Raw genomic sequence first — 18,610 nt, forward strand, 5'->3', positions numbered from 1 at the left:
ATTAAAAAAAAAAAAAAAAAAAAAAGGCAGTGTTTCAAAGGTGCATTTGAAAAAATCCATCATGTATGTAACTCACTTTGAGGGGCTGAAAGGTATCTTTAAGGAGTGCTGGCCTTACATCTCCATCCATCCTGTGTTACGACAGTGTAAGAACCGCAGACTGCCTTGAAGGTTCTGCTCTTCTCTCTGAAAACCTGGTACCACTCCATGGACAGGGACTCTTAGAAAATAGATCTCACATAATGTGTGCAGCTGGGCTCAGTTTCTAACTGAGCTCTGAATTTCCTTTATCTTTTTGCTTTAATGACCATTGGTTCATAGTATCTGAATAGAGAGTTTTTTTCTGGCTTTAGCTGAGAGTGGATGCTTTTGAGATTTTCAGCTGATGCCTCCAATGGCAAAAGTCTCAGTAAGAGATATCCAGAAAGGTTAAAAAACCAACATCAGTATGCAGAAAAGGCTGTTTTTTCATGCACGTTTCCAAGGAGCAGACTGCTTAGATTAATTAAGTAATGTAGAAAACATCCCCACTAAGCAAGTCCCCATAGTTCAATTTTTCCAGCAGGAGACCAGAATTATGCACCTTATTTCTGAGGTCACTCCCATAATTGCAACAACATACTTTTTTGGTAATAGCTTTTCGTTTTTAATGGATAGTTAAATGGGGGTAATTAAATATGGCTATTTTATATCCATCTCCTGAGAGGAAACATAACAACATGATGAAAATACAAATGAATTGGAAGTAATAAATGCCTACTGTAAAGGACTGCATTTTGACTCCCTAAGTAATATTGGTTTGTTAATTGTTAAGGCTCTCAGAGTGATAATGTGGAGATCCAGATGCCTGCCATGCTATACAAAACTGGATTCCAAAATATTTCAATTTAATAAGCTACTGTTGAAAGTGTTGCTGTAGTCAGAAGTACCAGCTGTATATCTCAGGGAGAGGCAGTCATGAAATGCAGTATGAAAAGCAGAAGTATAACCTTTGGAAAATCGGATCCAGTTGCTTTTGTCTTCTGGGCTTTTTTTGCGTCCCTTTCAAATCCTGAAGCCCTTCTCTCTGTGTCCTAAGCAGTGGGCTGATTGACTTGTCTCACTGTGCCAACACTTCAGACAAATACGTTGTGTTTCTTACACAGGCGCTGGATCCACATGGCTGTGTTGCAGGTCAGGTTAAATGTAAGGTGACAAGCCTCTAAAGGTTAGGTGTTTGCATTGGCACAAATTGAACCTAAATGCTCAGAATTTCAGATTCTTCTGAGAATACTGAAATGTCTTTGGTCTCCAAAACTGGGGTAGATATTGTGTAGGCAGTGACTACCTAATAAAAACATCATCTGCCTTGTGTCCAGTTAAGCAGCAAAGGAGCAAGATCTCCTTATCATCTGAGTTTTCAGATCTTTTTCCAGTCCCCAGTCAAACCTAGAAAGATGAAAATCTACAAGAGAATGTTTAAAAAAGACAAATAAGGTCCACAGACCTTCTCAAGCTCTGCTGTGAGTTTTGGATGGCATCTGAGCGGATTACAGTGTTCTAGGTGGTTCATCCCTGCCTGTCCTCACAGTGACATCTCTGAATGGTTACCAGCAAGAAATTTGCTTCTCAAAAGCCTTTCAAATTCTCATGGAGGAAAAACCAAACTGAAAAGTGGTAATCAAAAGTTAGTCATTTCACACTCCTGTGTTATGCTGGGATGTTCTGATTCTCCTTTTCTTGTTTAACAATAATATTACGAGAACTGAAATAAACGTAATGTACTGCTTTTCCTATCAACAAATGCCCTAGCTTAACTTTGTTATGCAGTTGCCTGTGAAAACTGTTTATAGGATCATATGTGTTTCTGCTATGAACATTATCCCTTCTTTCCACCACATTTACCTGAAGAGTAACAGAGTAGTTTGAGCCTAAATGAACTTACAAACCAGATACGTATAGAATTCGTCACAAGCAATTTTACACCACCTGGGAGTGTAAGTTTGCTGTCTGTGCTTCCTCAGTAGTTAATGGGGAAGAAGAGACACATTTTAAGGGAATTCCTATCCTATTCTAAAAAAAGTCTAAGGTAGTTGGGATGAACGCCTTCTGAATAGGTTCCTTTATAAAGAGTTTAAATAACTGTTATGGGTGAGACACCTCATTTCAGCAGGCTCAAGTTCAACAAATCCCACTCAATGCACTTTGGTATGATATGAATGTCTGGGATTGAAGGGTAGGGCCTTGAAAGAGCATCCTTTGTTAACTCTTTTGGTTTTTCCCCCCTGAAATTAGAACAGAAAGATAATTTTAAAATAGTAACAAAAAGAAATTCAAATCTATGTGGATAACTGAAATCTGCTTCCTACTCTTCTCCAGAAGTTCTTCCCTGTAAGGCATAGAGATCTGAGGCTACAAAGCAATGGATCTGTAGCTCCCCTCCAGCTAACATCTGTTCTATTCTACTGTATTAATTTCTGAAATTTGGGTAAGCACAGATAAAAGAGAATTTGTCTCTGAGTTTAACTTAATTCTTTTAACTGGTAAGAATATTTGAGAGCAAAAAGAACAGAAAAAAAAAAAAAAAAGGGTAATACCTCAAGGATGTTAACAAGCAGAGATGATAATGTCCTCAACCCCTCTAGGATAGAGACTAAGAGGTAGATAATTACTGTTTGTGAGAGGTTACCAGGAGGTGCAGTGAGAGCCATAAAACCAGTGAGTCTGTTGAGGCCATGATTTTTAGTCCCCAGCAGAGTTACAAATTTCAGTGCTCAGGCTCACCTTTTGAAGGGCTTTTTTTCTGGAATGGGGCTCAGAAAGAGCTCAGGAAGTCCTCCAAAAAATGAGGAGGACCCTCAGCACATCTATGCAAACACAAACTTGTGATTTATATGGATCAACAGAAATAAACTCATGAAATGTACATATATGTATGTATAGAATAAAAGTCCAAGAAAAGAATATTTTCCTTGTCTCGTCTGCTCTCCCAGCATAACCAGTAGCACTGACAAACTTTGTTAAATCCTTTTCTCCTGTATACCACTATATTTCAGTGAAGTCAAAGCTGCAAAAGAAACTTGAATAGTGTTTTTTGACAGATCAAAACTTACTTGGTCATTGCATTTGAGTGCACTGCTAAGCCTGATATTCATATTAACAAATAGGGAATAGAAAAGAAGCTTTAAGTTTGCTAATTGGAAGTTGTCATGCCTTTAATTACTTGAGTGACTGACTGACTCAAGATGGTTTCCTCTCTTGCAGGAAGATTAATGTAAACTCCCTTTTAAAGTGATTAATCTTATCTATTGTATTCACATTTTTACAGGAATGAACAAAATACTTTTCTAACCATGACTTCAGATGTGCTGTAAAAGATAATCTTCCAAGATTGACAGTAGTAGATTATTATCAACCAAGCAGGGAGCTCTAAGGCACTTGGGTGCATATTTTAGAAGGTTTATAAACAACTGCCCCACAGATTTAACTCCAAAAATCCATCCCCAGTACTAAAGGTAGATATATTTATAAAGACACCTATACATATGATATATATAATGTACAATGACAATTCTTTGATTACCTTTATATTATAGCTGAAATGAGGTGTTTGTATATTCCTGTCATTTGTGGTATGTATTTGTTGGTCTAAGGTTTACTCTGGATAAAATTATCCTTAAAGCAAACACTCAACTCTACGTTACGTCTCTAAACCTGTAGGTTAACTCCATGTGGTTTCAACTTCAACCCTTTAACAACAAATTATTATTTATGTAAGCTGTCAAATCCACACAGGACAAGCAGCTGCAGAAGAAGAAACTGAAGCGCATAAACCGTAGTGAGAAGCATAAGGCTTCCATAAGAGACTAGTCTTTCCCTTTCTATATTTAGTCCAGTAAGAGTGAATTATTCATTACAATCAAGCTAAAGCTCCCTCAGTCTTGCCATTTCATCCGCAAGTTTGTTGAAAATTAAAGCTCAGCGTGAAACCTCCAGAGAATTATTCTGAGTTAATAACACCTGCAGAGAACAGAGATTTCACTGTAAGGTAAATTGCTGTGTGATTGCCCACACATCAGCAAAAATTGTAATTGGGAGAAACGGAATATTTTCTCTGTATTTAACTGGTGAGGATTTTGTGGGCTGTCATTTTACGTTAAGTAGTAGAGTTATAATTCAGAATGTTTCACAGCAACCGATTGTGTTTGTTTTAACAGTGAGATTTCTTTTCTATGAGAAGATTTCTATTGCTGTCAGCTGCTATTGCAACTTTATGCAATACACATTTAGAAACCTTTCTTAATCTTAGGGAAAATTGTCAGAGACGGGCTTTAAATGATGGAATTTTTTCTCCTTGATTTCTTGGGAATTTAGAAGTTGGTACTTTTCCCTACATAGCTGTATCTCATAAATAGCAAGCTAAGTCATGATTTTGATCTCTACAATCTGTAGCACGTGTACATTCAGCAGCTCCCTGGACAGCAGTGGAAACTACCTAAAGCATACGTTTTTGTTTCTTCCAGATGTTTCAGGAATACACTCATAACTAAGTGTATGAAAAATTCAGGTGGAGCTCCTAAATCAAACTGAGTATTAATGTTATTTCTATCCAAAAAAGAACAGAAAGAGAGAAAAAGTCAAATTGTCTTGTCTGCATATTTTGCTGCATTGTTATACGCTGCGGTATTATCATCTCCATTTTCCACGAGCCTGTATGAATTCACAGCTCATGTTTGGATTCAAGCTTCTGCCTGATAGTAACACAGCCCCAGCACAAAATGGATAAAGCTTGTGTCATTCAAGATAGGTCTACAGGGAGAGCCTCAAACAGACCTCTTTTTGCCTCTCTGTTGAAGAGAAGCATCTCTGGTCCACAGGCTGAGTACCTTTGCTAGCAAGAGATAGTGCTGAGCTCAGTAGGTTGCTCAGAGACTTAGTTGCTTGGTTCAGGCAGGTTGCCGTGCTAACATGGCTGGATGTACCTTCTGCATGGGAACTGCTTGGGCTCTGCCTGCTCATCTCTGGGCAAATGTGCTTTTGTGACTTGCAAATTTATGTGTCTTCATTTAAATCACAATGCACAATTTACTTACACAGTGGTGGTGTCTGAGCCTTACTTACCAGCAAGCTCTTTGCTCTAGAGAATATACTTTTGAATTATGCACTAAATGCTGCCAGGAACCTATTGGTATAGTCTTCTGTCCCTCTCTGTTAATCTCTTGCCATCCTTCTAATTTCTGTGCCTTACAGAGAAAGCTCAAGTGCTTGTCTCACTGAATTCAAACTTAGGATTATAGTCGTGGCTGTTGGGTTGGTTTTTTTTCTTTCATTTTTCTTTTTTTTCCAGTTGTGACAGGAAAAAAACCCAACTGGTTAAAGGCTAAGAGAAGAAGAACTTACCTAGGAAAGTGACATCTGGCTTCAGATGTGTACTTTTAGCGCACTGAAACTTGCTTCAGTGGATTCCTGCTATATGCCTTTTACAGTTACTGGTATAAAATGTCCCTGGTGCTGAAGGCAATCACGTAAGAAGCAGCAAATTCATAACTGCATGAATGTGTTAGACACTAATATGCAGTGGGTGCTGCTGCTATACATAATAGCTGAGCTATTCTTACTGCAACACAGCTGAGTTAATTTCCTTAGATCAACATGGGATGTATTAAAAAATAATTTTCTGGGCAAGATGAGGTTTTTCAGGCTCAGATAATCCTACTGATTATCTGACCTACTCCAGAGGTCACTGAGAAGTGCAATGAAAGAACGAATCCTTACTGATTGACTAATCTTCCTTTTCCACAACACTTTGAAGTGTTTCTCTTTTTCACTTAAGAACAGAACTGCGGGAAAGCAGGCCTCCAGCACAGAATGGTCTGTGAAAGTCCTTCCATGGACTCCAGCTTCAAGATTGTCATCTCTGTGTCACTGCTTGTGGATCATCCTAGAGTTTAAGCCAGCTATTACAGGCCTAGGGGAAGACCTGGTGTTTCGCTCAGGGCCCTAGGGAAGAGGAGAATCGCATAAGCAAACCTCCATGTGTCAACATCCATGTGCTTGTCAGATGAATTTATCTGCTCCAGCTGCACTGCTCTAAGAGTATATCTTTCAGTATATATGTATCTGATGTATTACATGTCTGAAATGTGCTGTCAGTTTCTTTCAGGGAAGAACTTCGTGGCATAGGGAATGTAATTATGAGGATGATCTAGCATCACCATAGGATCCCAGAGTGTGAACCAAAGTACCAACTAACAGCATCTGATTGGGCTAGGTGCTGTACAGTGGGAGTTAACCCCCATCGAAGAGAAAGTGAAAGAGGAAAGGAGTTGACTGTCATTTTACAGAGAGGAAGATCAAGGCACTGAGAGAATGCATGCTGAGAAAGCCAATGGTAGTTCAGAGGAGGAAAGGTGGAAATCTGAAAGAAGTGTTGTGCTATGGGCTTCTAGTCCGCATTTCAAATGGCCTGTGTCATGAAACTTCTGTTGTTTCAAATCTGTTCTTTTCCAAATGTGACACCCATGTAAAAAATATCTTAAAGAAGGAAAAGTAATGGACAAAATTGAAAGAAAGGGGCCCAAGATATGTAAACCATATTCCCACTTGCTTGAGTTCAAAAGGCTGTTTTTTATTCCTGCTGTATATTACAGATAGGTACCTGAATTTAGATGCTTGTCTTTGAATTATGTTATGAACTTGTCCACAGTTTATAGGAATTTGTGTACAGGGGGTCACATCTATCTCTAGGTTTGAACTTCTGTCGGAATTTAAATGTTGTAAAAAGAGGAAATAAGAAAAAAAAAAAAATCTTGTTTTCTAGGTTGTCCTGGGGCCAAGAAGAATGAGTTCCTGACTAGTGTTTTGGATGCATTGTCTACGGATATGGTGCATGCAGTCTCTGATCCATCATTGTCTTCTAGCCGGTGGGTTTCAGATCCTTTTTGTGTGTCTTTAAAAGGATTCTGGCATTGGTGAATGAATTGTTGAGGGCTTTAAGAGGTAATTCTTATTCTGCCTTCACAAAGGATAAACTTCCAAGAATCTATCTAGGAGAATTTACTTCAAAGTTACCACTGTGGACTATGTGTGGTAGTCCATGGACAAGAGATGCCCTTGATAGGTGAATTCTCAGCAGCAGCACAGATTAGAGTTTATCTGTAGCTGCTGGTGCAACTGTGTCTCAGCCTTTGTTCTCCTCTCAGGCTTTACTTGATGAATGTGTGCTACCTTCCTGATTCATATTTTGCCCAGTTGCTTGTAAAACAAAACAATGCTATCAACAGGCACAAGTAGTGCTGTCAAACTTCAGGTGTCTGCAGGTCAGGTTCTTACCATCTGAAGAGGAGGTGGCCTTTATTGTTATAACTTACCCTGTAATTCAATATATTTAAGTGTTTTATCTCTAATAGCATCCATCATGGGTTGTAATCGGAGCTTAGGTATTTGGTGATGCTGTCTGTTGACCTATGTCAGCTGGGTATATTACGCGTTTTAATATGTCTGCCAACCATGAAACTGTCTTTTTCTCTTTTATTTCTGTCTTCACTTTTTTCTGTTTCAGGAAATGAAAGGGGAAAGCACTGTTTTCTGAGTATGGTGCTGACCTCAACACAGTTTCAGAAAGTTAACTAAGAGCAAATTCCAGCCCTTAGTGTAAAATTTAGGATACAGTTGTCCAAAGTGAAAAAAGAGGGATTCACTACAAGAAGCTAGTGGCCAAAAGCAGGGAGTTTTATGTAACAAAGTATCTGATGGTGATTTAACTGTTCTGAAATAAAGGTATAAACTGAGGCTTGTATATCAAAATTAAGACTAAATTCTTGTGTTTCAGGGTTTCAGAGCCTGATCCGAATCATACTCTGGAAGAGAGAGTGGTCCACTGGTATTTCAAACAGCTAGATAAAAATTCCAGTGGTGACATTGGCAAGAAAGAAATCAAGCCATTTAAGAGATTCCTAAGAAAGAAATCAAAACCCAAGAAATGTGTGAAGAAGTTTGTGGAATACTGTGATGTGAACAATGATAAGTCCTTATCAGTTCAAGAATTAATGGGCTGCTTGGGAGTAACAAAAGAAGAAGGTAAAGCAGAAACAAAGAAACGCCATAGTAAGAACCTCTTCTACCTTTTTCACTAGATTCTGCAAAGCTGGCAAAGTCTGATATTCGTATATGTCAGAAGACTACAAAATAAAAGAACACAGCTGTCTGTAGCTAATGCAGCTGTTGCTTAGGGCAGATGGCAGGAAAGCTGCTTCGGTGTAGGCAAATCATTACTTTGCTCCAACTGAATCAAGAACTCCACATTGATTCTGACCATTAAATATATTACAGTAGGAAACTTAAGACGATACGATGACATTAACAGTCATCAAAAAGCCAGTTTAATATTATTATAGTACTATGTCCTAAATGAGTCGAAGGATCACACCTGTGCTTTTTGGATTCCTGATGGGAAGGAAGCAGATTGTTGAGCTTTCTAATGACTTCTCATTTCTCAAATGTGGTTTAGAGATACAGTGAGGAATGTCGTCATCTGCCAAGCAGGTGGAACAACTGCTGGTACATAGCTATCTTACCTTGCTGCCAGATTGGTAGGAAGGGGAACAACTAGCTACGGTGTGTAGTGGCCCCTTCAGAGTTCAGCCACATGATTCCTGAAAACAAAGAAGAATTTTTAAAAAATACTGTAAACAACAACAGTAGATCCCCATACTGCAAGAAGCTGTAGAATATGAATATAGGCAAATTGTTTTGTTTCGCTGGGACCTGAAAATAATGCCAGGGCAGTAAAACAAAGGTGTGATAGGAAACGAAAAGCAAGTCAAATAGGGAATGCAGTCAGAAATAAAATGGTGTCCACAAAATTGGTTGTATTCAGTCCTGGAAAGGGAATACTGGAGAAAGAAGGAATACCTCTACATTGTACTAATAAAGTAAATTGTCTATGTCTCACAGAAACATGTATCTCAAAACAAATATTTAATATGCAGGATATTTTTTCTGTGGTTTTTGTGGACCTAATAATAATACCTTGCAATTTTCACTTAGGTGAGGGAGGTGAAAAAACCGTATATGAAGGTGGATGACTGTTGTTATCTTTTTGCTATAAATGTGGAAACTGAAATGGCCTCAAGTTGCACAAGGGGAGGTTTAGACTAGATACTAGGAAAAGTTTCTTTACTGAGAGAGTGGTCAGACTCTCAGTGTCTCTTACTCTCTAGTGGAGTAGGGGAGGTTTAGACTAGATACTAGGAAAAGTTTCTTTACTGAGAGAGTGGTCAGACTCTCAGTGTCTCTTACTCTCTAGTGGAGTAGGCTGCCCAGGGAGGTGGTGGAGTCACCATCACTGGAAGTGTTCAAAAAACATGTAGACATGGCACTTCAGGACATGGTTTAGTGGGCTTGGTGGTGTTGAGTTGATGGTGGGACTTGATGATCTTAAAGGTCTTTTCCAACCTCAATGATTCTGTGATTCTGTGAAATGTAACAGCTTTTTCATTTACACTATTTGGCAGACTAGTGTCTTGAAGTGGAGGCCGTTATGGTCACTCCATATGTTAACATCCAGACAATTCTGTCCTGCTGCAGCTGGCACTCCTTGGTCTTAGTGTAGGTTAAATTTGTGTCCAATACTCCAGGACATAAAGGAAAGCTATAGCAAAACTCAAACCAAAATCCAGATTTTCCTGTGCCCATTTCAGTGACACCCCCCCCCCCCCCCCCCCCCAAGGATTAGGATTCTCCTGCTTTGGAAAAGAAAGTTGGTTTTATATGAAATTATATGAAGATAACACACAGATATAGCTAAAGAAAAAGTTATGTTCACCTTAATTGGAGATTTTTAACAGAGCTTCTCCCAAAAAAACGTAGTCAATAATGAGAACATTAATTTTTGGAAGGAAAAAATACCTCAGAACTTTTGCAGTGAAAAACTAATGGCATCCAGTTGAAAAAAAATTCTAAACCAAACCATTTTTAAAGACAAGACAATAAAAACTGCTTTCATTGGAATATCAGCATTCTGTTTTGTTTCTCCTGCTTGATAATTAAAATTTCCTTTCTGATAAACCTTTCACTTGCACAAAAGAAATCAGTCACCACCCCATTACAGCTGGAGTTACGTTTCTAGGAATAGGTGAGACTCCATCATGTGAGGTGTGAAAGCTGAGATAAGGAGGCTGCTCTGTATCATTCTGTGTGAGTCCCCAGGTGTCTTGTGAGAATTATTTGAAGTAATATAAGAGCCAGAGAGCTGCAAAACGTACTTTCTCAGGGGAATGGTAGTTTCTGCAGTATTTTTCAAGGTCCAGTTTCATTCCTCTTTGTCCCAATGCAGCTTGACTGACTAACAAACTGACATTGAAAACTGTCCTCCCGAACCTCCCAAGTTTGCTTGTGAAGGTGAATGGGCCAGCAGACTGATGTAGCTGGGGTTTTTCCCCCTCATTTAGAGCACTGTCTTGGACTTCACCACTAAGAAACTTAAAAACCAGGAATAATGCTGTTGCTTTATAGATTAAATGTGGACAACATCTTTGGCTGGTAGAGCTGTTCCTGTGCAATGTCTTTAAGTAAAGTGAATGCTTTCCAAACAGTCTGCTTGTCCATGCTTCTTTCCCACCAGGGATAATAGGCTATATTTACTACTAAAGATTTAATAAGTTTTAAATTTTCAACACTGACTAGATGCAATCTGTCCTAAGCAAATGTCACGTATTAACCGGCAAGAAATGTCAGATTGTCATTCAGCTTTCATACAACATGATAGAAGCAACACCTCAAAAAAAGTGGATGTTTCAATGAAAGATTTGAAATATTTTATCCTATTTAGTGAAAGCTGTGCAGTTACCCTGCTCTAAAAAATACCAAAATGAGGGCTTCAGTTCTTCTGGATGCTACATATAATTTGCAAACTAAATGAGTAACGTTTTTTTTTTCCCTCCTTTAGCGGCGCCCAAAACCAACACTGAGAGTACTTCATCCAGCAGGCAGGTGAGTACTGAGAGCGAGACCTCCATTCCTGTCTTGCTCAGCAGAACTTCCTGTGGCTTTAGCAGTTATCATTGCAGCTTCAAACTGCATTCATCTGCCATTCTGCAGACTTGCCAGGAAGATGTAGAGCAGCGTCCCGATTAACATATTTTCACTTAAGTTCTATGTAAGGAAAGCTGAATCAGTCAACTACAGATGCAGAGTAAATGTGTATAAATGCAAAGAAGTGAATTATGCTTGCATGTGGATGTTCCTAGTAAAGTGTAATTGACATCTAGGTTAGTGATAATTAGATGAGTGTAATTGAGCCCTTGTATGAGTCTTCTGCATTCCTGAATGTCAGCATTCCCAAACACTTTCAAATGTGCGCGGCTTTATCTTCATTTACCTTTTGCTTTAACTGAATTCCGTTAACTTTCTCGTGAGTCATACTATAGACACAAACTTTGACTGAAATTACTTTTTGTGAAAAAAGCCATGCGTTTCCCATGCCCTGTGAAAATCTCTATTTCGCAAACCCCACTGAATTATTGTGTGGTGGTTTTAAACACCTTTTAAACTCTTAGCGTAGAGAAAAGAGCTGTCACTTTCAAATGCCCTTGCTGGCTGAGCAAAATGATGCTGGAGAACTAGGATTTGCCTCAGTCTGCTGATGCATGTCAAAACTGAAATTGTTTAGGTCTGCAGAATGACTGTAGCAAATAAAATGTCAAGTGCCCTGACAACATAATCTGTGAGTTGTTTTTGCATCAATTTTCTGCAAAGACTTGATTTTGTTTTTCTGAATAACACCAGTGTATGTCATTCATGGTATTTTGGCTACTCAAGGCATTCAGAGCTACAAAAGGCACAAAAGCAGAATTTTTAAATCAAGGAAAGATACACATTGAAAAGGAGGGATTCAAATGGAAGCTCAGGAAAAAGGTTTAAAAAGGGCTTCTCATTTGTGTGTGTGTCTCTTTTTATAATTATTAATCCTAAAGATTCACTTCTCTGGACAACATGGACACAACTTCCCAGCACTTTTGCATGGGTCTGAAGAAGGACTTGTGACTCTGCCAGTTACTTCAATGGTCCAGTAAAAGAATTATCTTCATACCATTCTTGCCTCACTTTTGTATGTTGGAGGAATTAAATGATTAATTCCCACAAAAGCATCAGTAAATGATGAATTGTTTTTAAAAACCTTCATATAAACATGTTATAAGAACAGTTTAGGTAACCCTGAAGCTGGGAAAATAGGAATTTGGCTAAAAATATCTCAAAACCATAGTTGCGGTTAATGTCTTCCCACCTATCAGAAAGCTAGATTAATTTGTTAAAAATTAAACCCAGGGTGAACCTTCCCACAAGCCAAGAGAAATCTTCCTCTCATTGTTGCTAGTCAATTTGTTACTTGCTTTATCTCTGATTTGTTTGATGTTAGGTTCACACTTCCTAAGGCAAGCTCAACATTGGTTGTGGGTTCTACCAGAGACCTCCTACATACCTTTGATGGAATATAAAATAATCTCACAGCTAGAGGGATGTGATAAGTTTCTGTTTGTTTAAACAAATGTTTGTGGTCTTAACTTTTCAAGTTCCTCCACAAATCACTTATGCTTTAAACAAGGCAGCCTGAAAACAATTATCCTGTCGGAACTCAAAAACATTAAAAGGGGTTATTTTAATTATATAATGGCAATTACTGGCACACGTGCATTACACTTGAAGCTTGACAAGACCTCTCCCCTTTCCTGTAATCTGATCCTGACTTGCAGAATCTGTAATAAAATTGTCTTAGAGTGTCTATGTTTTTTAATTTTGTCCAGTAATTTTGCTGACTCAGCACCAATTATTTTAAAAGCTGTTGCTGACAAATGATAGCCTTGAATTAAGGCTGGCTCAGCAAACCATCTGCTGGCAGTTTCATGCTCAAACAAAACGCGGCTGCAAATGCAGAAGGTGGCTTTCATCGCAAAAGTTTTCACTTGAAAGGAAGTTACTGAAAAGCAACTGGGCTGGGTGGAAGCCACTGAAAGGAAACGACCCATCTAAGGAGGAGTGGTCAGATTTGCACCACTCAGGGGATGGACACTCAAGAGCTCATTTTCTACTAGTTTATTGTGGCAGTTCAGTTATATATATGTTTATGTGTGCTTAGGCATGTATTCCTGAATATTTTTTTTTATATATGTGTACATCTGTATGTGTGCATGGACATACAAGCTTACTGAAAGCAAGCAGATACAGATACATATACTAATATGCTAACTGAGCCTCAGCTGTAGTTGCTCTAAAAGAGGTCAAATACATGGTGCATCTGACAGAACTGGGGTGGTGGCCAGGTGTATTTCCCTTGCTCAGCTCCACCCTGCCCAACAAACATACACATACCTGCAGACACGCTGTCAATGAGACCCAGAGGGTCTTTTGCAGCCTCGCAAAAAGTTTACAAGGAAACTATAGGTTGTTCATAAGATTTTGGCCAGCAGCCCGTTCCTTATACATCGCATGCCATAGAAAGGTATATTGCACCAGGGACTTGCCCAGGCAGTTGCTAAAACTGTGTGTTTGACAGGTATAGATTTAAAGAGACCATAGGTAAGAAATAGTGAAGATGTGGCTCATACTCGTGCTCGTAGGTGCCATGAAGGACTACAGGGCAGGGGTTGTTTTATTCCCCATATATATTTGTGCAGAACTTTTGTTCTCACAGTGCGATGTGGATGCTGCTGAAAAATAGAGATAAATGTTTATACTAGATTACTTGAAAATGTCATTAATAATGCAAATTTTTCCAACTCTCTCTCTTTCAGCAAGTTTCTAAGAAGCAAGGGTGAACAGCTTACTGATCCAAGGCAGATCTCTGACATGTGGGAGATTTCCTCACCAAAAGGCAATAAAAACAACTGTAGTATTTGCACTTTGTACTTAAAAATGTAAATTCACTTTTGTAGAAATGAAATATTTAAGCAGACTTTTTTTAATCTGTGAAAATGTAATGGCTAGTTTTGAAAAATTATCACATACAATGTATGTGTATTCTTTTGTTGTCTGAAATATGTAAAACGTGTTGGAGATGTAAAAGTTTGCATTTAAACCATTTTTAAAAAAATAGCTTTTTGGCAAAAAGTAGCATAGAAACCTGATTCTATGTATTTTGGTTTCAATATTATGCCTTGTTTTTCTTAATCAATACTGTCATTTAAGTAGAGTTATGTTGAAAAGTCTACTGTATTCTCAATCTTTTCCAAGCAGTGTTGGGTGTTTCAGGTTTGCAGGACTGAGGGAAGTGTGTAAATTGCTGTTGACTTGGTTTTGCAGTTTTTAACTGAACAGATTTTTCATTGGTGGCAATATTTTATTTCATTTTGTTTTTTTATTGTCGCTATTATTATGCTTTCCAAAGGTCATGCAATGAGAATGCAACCGCTAATGGATTCAAAACAGTTATTCTACAGTTGGGATACTGGTAGAAAAACATAACCTTTTATCGATTTTTGAGGTGCCTTCCATTATAAGTTTTGGTAGGATTTTTTCCCCTGTTTGTTTTCAGTTGGGGTATTATACAGTAAACCCACAAGGAGCAAGGTGGATTATAGTGTCACTCCTGTCCGGTTCAACTTGGGCCTAGAAGCATGTTTCTGTGGTCAGTGCAAAGCAGGAGCAGACTTTGTATGCATCAAAATTGTAAATCTAACTAAAAAGAGACAGGGAAGGCTAAACAGATTTTTCAGCCTTTTCTTCCCCTCCATCTGGCTGCCCCCATCAGCTCCTTGGTTTGCCTCGGGGTCCACTAGAGGTAAAGCTGAACAAATTATGAACAGTTGCCGTCAGGAGGGGCTACTCATGTCGCCCCTGCCTGAGGCTTTTTCCTTGCTGTCTGAAAGAAGTTCTCACAAGTTTCCATGCCGCCTTTGTCATTTCTCCCCCCAGTGCTTTTTTGTATGTGTGCCTGAGGGGAATAAGAACTTGCGGATGTGAATTTAGAGCAGGGGACCCAAGTAAAAAAGGTTCAGCTCTTGAACAACTGTGAGTTACAAGCAGCTGGGTTGATCGATGCAGTGGTAGATGGGCTGTTGGCATCTAGGAGCTGACATGAAAAGGCAGGAATATTGCAACTAGCAGTCATTTCATTCTGGTTTGTTTAAATAATGTGTGGGATCTGACATGTGACTAGCTAATCATAATAGCACCCTGGCTTGAGCTTGTACCTGGAAAAGCTTTTTTGCAAATAAAAATGTCTCATTTCAATTTCAACCTATGCTGAAGTGATAGGAAACACTGTATGCAGTGGAATTGTACCCCAGAAATTGTGTAAGCTTCGGCAGCAGGAGGAACCAAGATGCAGCTGTGTGTTATCTTGTATTTTTGTTTTAAAAAGTATTTGTTATCCTTTTATACTGTTAAACTTTGAATTTAATCTTCTTTATAGATTAAAGATCAGTATGTTATCAAACTATGCTGGTGGTTTTTCTTCTGCAACACAGATAGCCGTGTTTGGAAGCAGGTGCACACAGTGGTGACTTCACTACTGCGTTGAATTTACAAGAAACCTCATGACCTCACATTGTTTCCATCTTCTTTTCTTCCCTTGCTTCTTTATTGAATTCTCTCCTAAGATTGTTCATGCCTTATTTATGCCATTGTTTTCTTAAAATGGTGATCTTGAGGCCAGATCCTTTGTTGCTGCTATCTCTATATAGCTTCAGCTTGGTCTTTTGCCTCTTCTCAGCAAAGTTCATAGATAAGAGACCACACTTTTTCCCCTCAGTGTGGGTGTGAGCTGCTGAGCAACTTCCAACCTGACTGGAAAAAATGAGGAGAGTCAAACCCTGAGAATACTTAGCAGCTGGTTAGGTGGGCACAATATGGTTAATAGCAACATTTTGTAAGAAGCACATAATTCTATCACTGTGGCCTTTGGAGACAATATAAGTGTAGTCAATCAAATATTCTGCCATGTCCATGGTCTGAAATGGCAGCCCATTTAAACTGGGAGGGTGTGTGTGGAGGCAAATTTGGACTAGCCACTTGTTTCTGGAACGAGTAGCCTTAAATATTTATCAAAACACAAATAAATGTTATAGGCATTCTCTTAGGTATCCAAAGACTTCTACAACATAGAGTCATTTAATGGCTCTGCAATGACTGAAACATGAGGTATTTCATCTTTGTACATATTTCCATGTCATCACATTTATGGTTCATTTAAATTTCCAGCCATTACACCACTTGGCTGTAAGCAATACCGAGTTCTCACAGTTAGAGTCCCGATCCCTAGCTGGAAGACACTTGAAAGCTGCTAAATTCACCTTGGGCTCCTGTACCTCCCATATATCCACAGGATAATTAAACTGAGATAAATCTTGGGCCTTCTAGTTGTAACCAAGCACAGCCTTGATACCAAAAAGGAATCCACGTGGATAGGCCCTTAGGCTCACACCACTGTACCAGTGTTTATTTAGTTCCACAGTAATTAATTAGTTATAGTTTTTGTTCTATTCCATGTGCAACAATTTAGTTTCAATTTTAATTATGTTCTTTATTGAAAGCACAACTTATATTCTGCTTCTCATTGACCAATATTTGTTCTAGTTCCAGCTATTGCTGAGCAGATTTATTTAGAGCTTTTAAAAGTTGTAAGTGGAAGACCATTACGTTTCAAAAATGTGTATGTGTTCAATGATTTGTCCAGCCTGTTGCAACGTCCATTAGTCAACAGGCCACACAGTGAGAAATGTTCTGTGTTTTGTCAACACTTTGGATAACTTTCTCATCTTCTTCCCAGCCCTAGAAGTAGGCCAGCTTCATAGTTCCAGTTTTACCAAAATCACTTAATTCTCAGCCTTCTCCCAGTCGAACAAAATGCCTAGTTTTCAGATACTCATTTTGCAGAACCAGGACCTAGGTGATTTCTTGGAATGACAATTTTTCTTTCTAATGTTGTTTCAGATAATAAGAGAGCAAAAAAGCATCAGTTCACATGATCATAAGGGAGAAGACTTAAATTAAATACTGCATAGAAGTCAAGGAATACACAGTACTTTTCTCATTTGGACTAGGCTTTTGCCCTTCATAAGTGCCATAAGCCAAGGGAGAAAGCAGGCATTCCTAGAAAGCTGGAAGGACAAACAAAAATATAGATCGCATCATTAAAGAACTTTAAGCGTGCCCAACGTTTGATATTTTCCTTTTACAGTAGTAATAAAAGATGGATTAATAGAGATTAAGAAAACTTCCCTGGCAAAGATAATTTAGTTACCCCTTTTAAATATTTACACTAGCATTTTATATAAGTAGGTTATAGAAACTAGTGTGAAAGACTCTTTAACGCAGAGAGTGAAAGGTTTATTACACAAATTGATGTCATTTTGGAGTAATTACTTCAACATTAAATAGCAACCAACTAAGTTTATTGACGTCTGAAACACTAGAATGATTATAGTAAATTTCTGATACAAACTGTACTCTTTTAATTGTTAAATTTAATTGTTTCAGTTCAAGTTTTATAAGTGAAAATATGCCCTTTGTTTAAAAAGCATAAATAATACATGTTATTCTTTTCTTTAAACAAAAAATCATGTGGAAAGCATTCAGAAAAACACATTTCTCTAGAACATCCAATGAGGGGGGTGACAGGGAGAGCAGTCTGTCTGGTTTTTACCTTGTTTAGCAATAGAAATATATGCAATATTTTGCCTTTCCTGTGTTCACCTTCCCCATTTTGTCATATATTTTGTGCTCTGACTAATGTCACTGCTGGAATACAAAGCCTATTGGAAGGGAAGATAGTGAAATGAGAGTCCATTCTGTACATGTGAACAATCTTTTCCATAAAATAAAGTCATCTGAGGCACCTTTTCCCTAGAGATTCTCTTTACCCTTGACATCAGTTCAATACACAAGATTCCTTTCTTCTTATCAAATACAGAATTCTTCTTTGCACAGGCATGGAATCCATTCTTGGCTAAGTGGGTCCTTAATGAAGGAAATCACTCATAAAAGTTTAACACAGTCTATGAGATGGTAGGTGTAAGGCTGCAATTTTGTATTACACCACAAATCAGAAAGTTTATGAAGGTTTATAAAGCCCACTCAGTACCTGAAGAACATCCATGAAGATGCCTATATGTGTTCTAAGTAGTCAGTCAGGGAAAAAAAAGTGGTGAATGAAGTTTCCATAGAGAAACATTGTTTTCACTAAACCATGACTGACTGATTTCATGTCATTGAGGCTTTCCATGAAATTTCACTTTTAAAAGTGTTTTTTGGTTTAGTGGTTATTTTTATGTTGAAACTTCTTTTCCTTCATCTAAAAAGTTGACACTAAATGAAGTGTCAACACTGAAAAGGGGCGTTTTGACACCAATTTTATCCCATAAATAGATGTTGTGAAAGGTAGCAGCATTCTTGCTCTTCCCCCAACTTTTAAAAAAAAATCATACTTGTTTGAAAGAAGTCAGGTTTACAAACATTAATTTGTCATGCCTCATCTGAGTCTCATTTTACAGCCTTTGAGTAACTTGCTATCCCTGTATGAGGCAAAGAAATGCTACATTTTCATTTAACAGGACTGGAGCTTGATGAACTGATGGATTTAGCACCATGTGCAGACAGAACATGAAGAACACTGCAACTGGGTAAGGGTATTTAT

General features: G+C 38.3%; 1 protein-coding gene across 1 annotated transcript in view; it reads left to right on the forward strand.

Annotated features, from left to right (window-relative positions):
- Positions 1-13,793, forward strand: part of SMOC2 (SPARC related modular calcium binding 2) — a gene marked incomplete at its 3' end in the record, with an annotated part of 144,692 nt that extends 130,899 nt beyond the window's left edge. The window contains exons 10-13 of the mRNA XM_081998145.1: positions 6,800-6,902; positions 7,811-8,085; positions 10,928-10,971; positions 13,770-13,793. Coding sequence (XP_081854271.1) covers positions 6,800-6,902; positions 7,811-8,085; positions 10,928-10,971; positions 13,770-13,793 — 446 coding nt within the window. The remainder of the gene's footprint in view (positions 1-6,799; positions 6,903-7,810; positions 8,086-10,927; positions 10,972-13,769) is intronic.
- Positions 13,794-18,610: the final 4,817 nt, after the last annotated feature.

The sequence above is a fragment of the Phaethon aethereus genome (assembly GCF_964289735.1).
Source record: "Phaethon aethereus genome assembly, chromosome: 3".
Classification (NCBI taxonomy): domain Eukaryota; kingdom Metazoa; phylum Chordata; class Aves; order Phaethontiformes; family Phaethontidae; genus Phaethon; species Phaethon aethereus.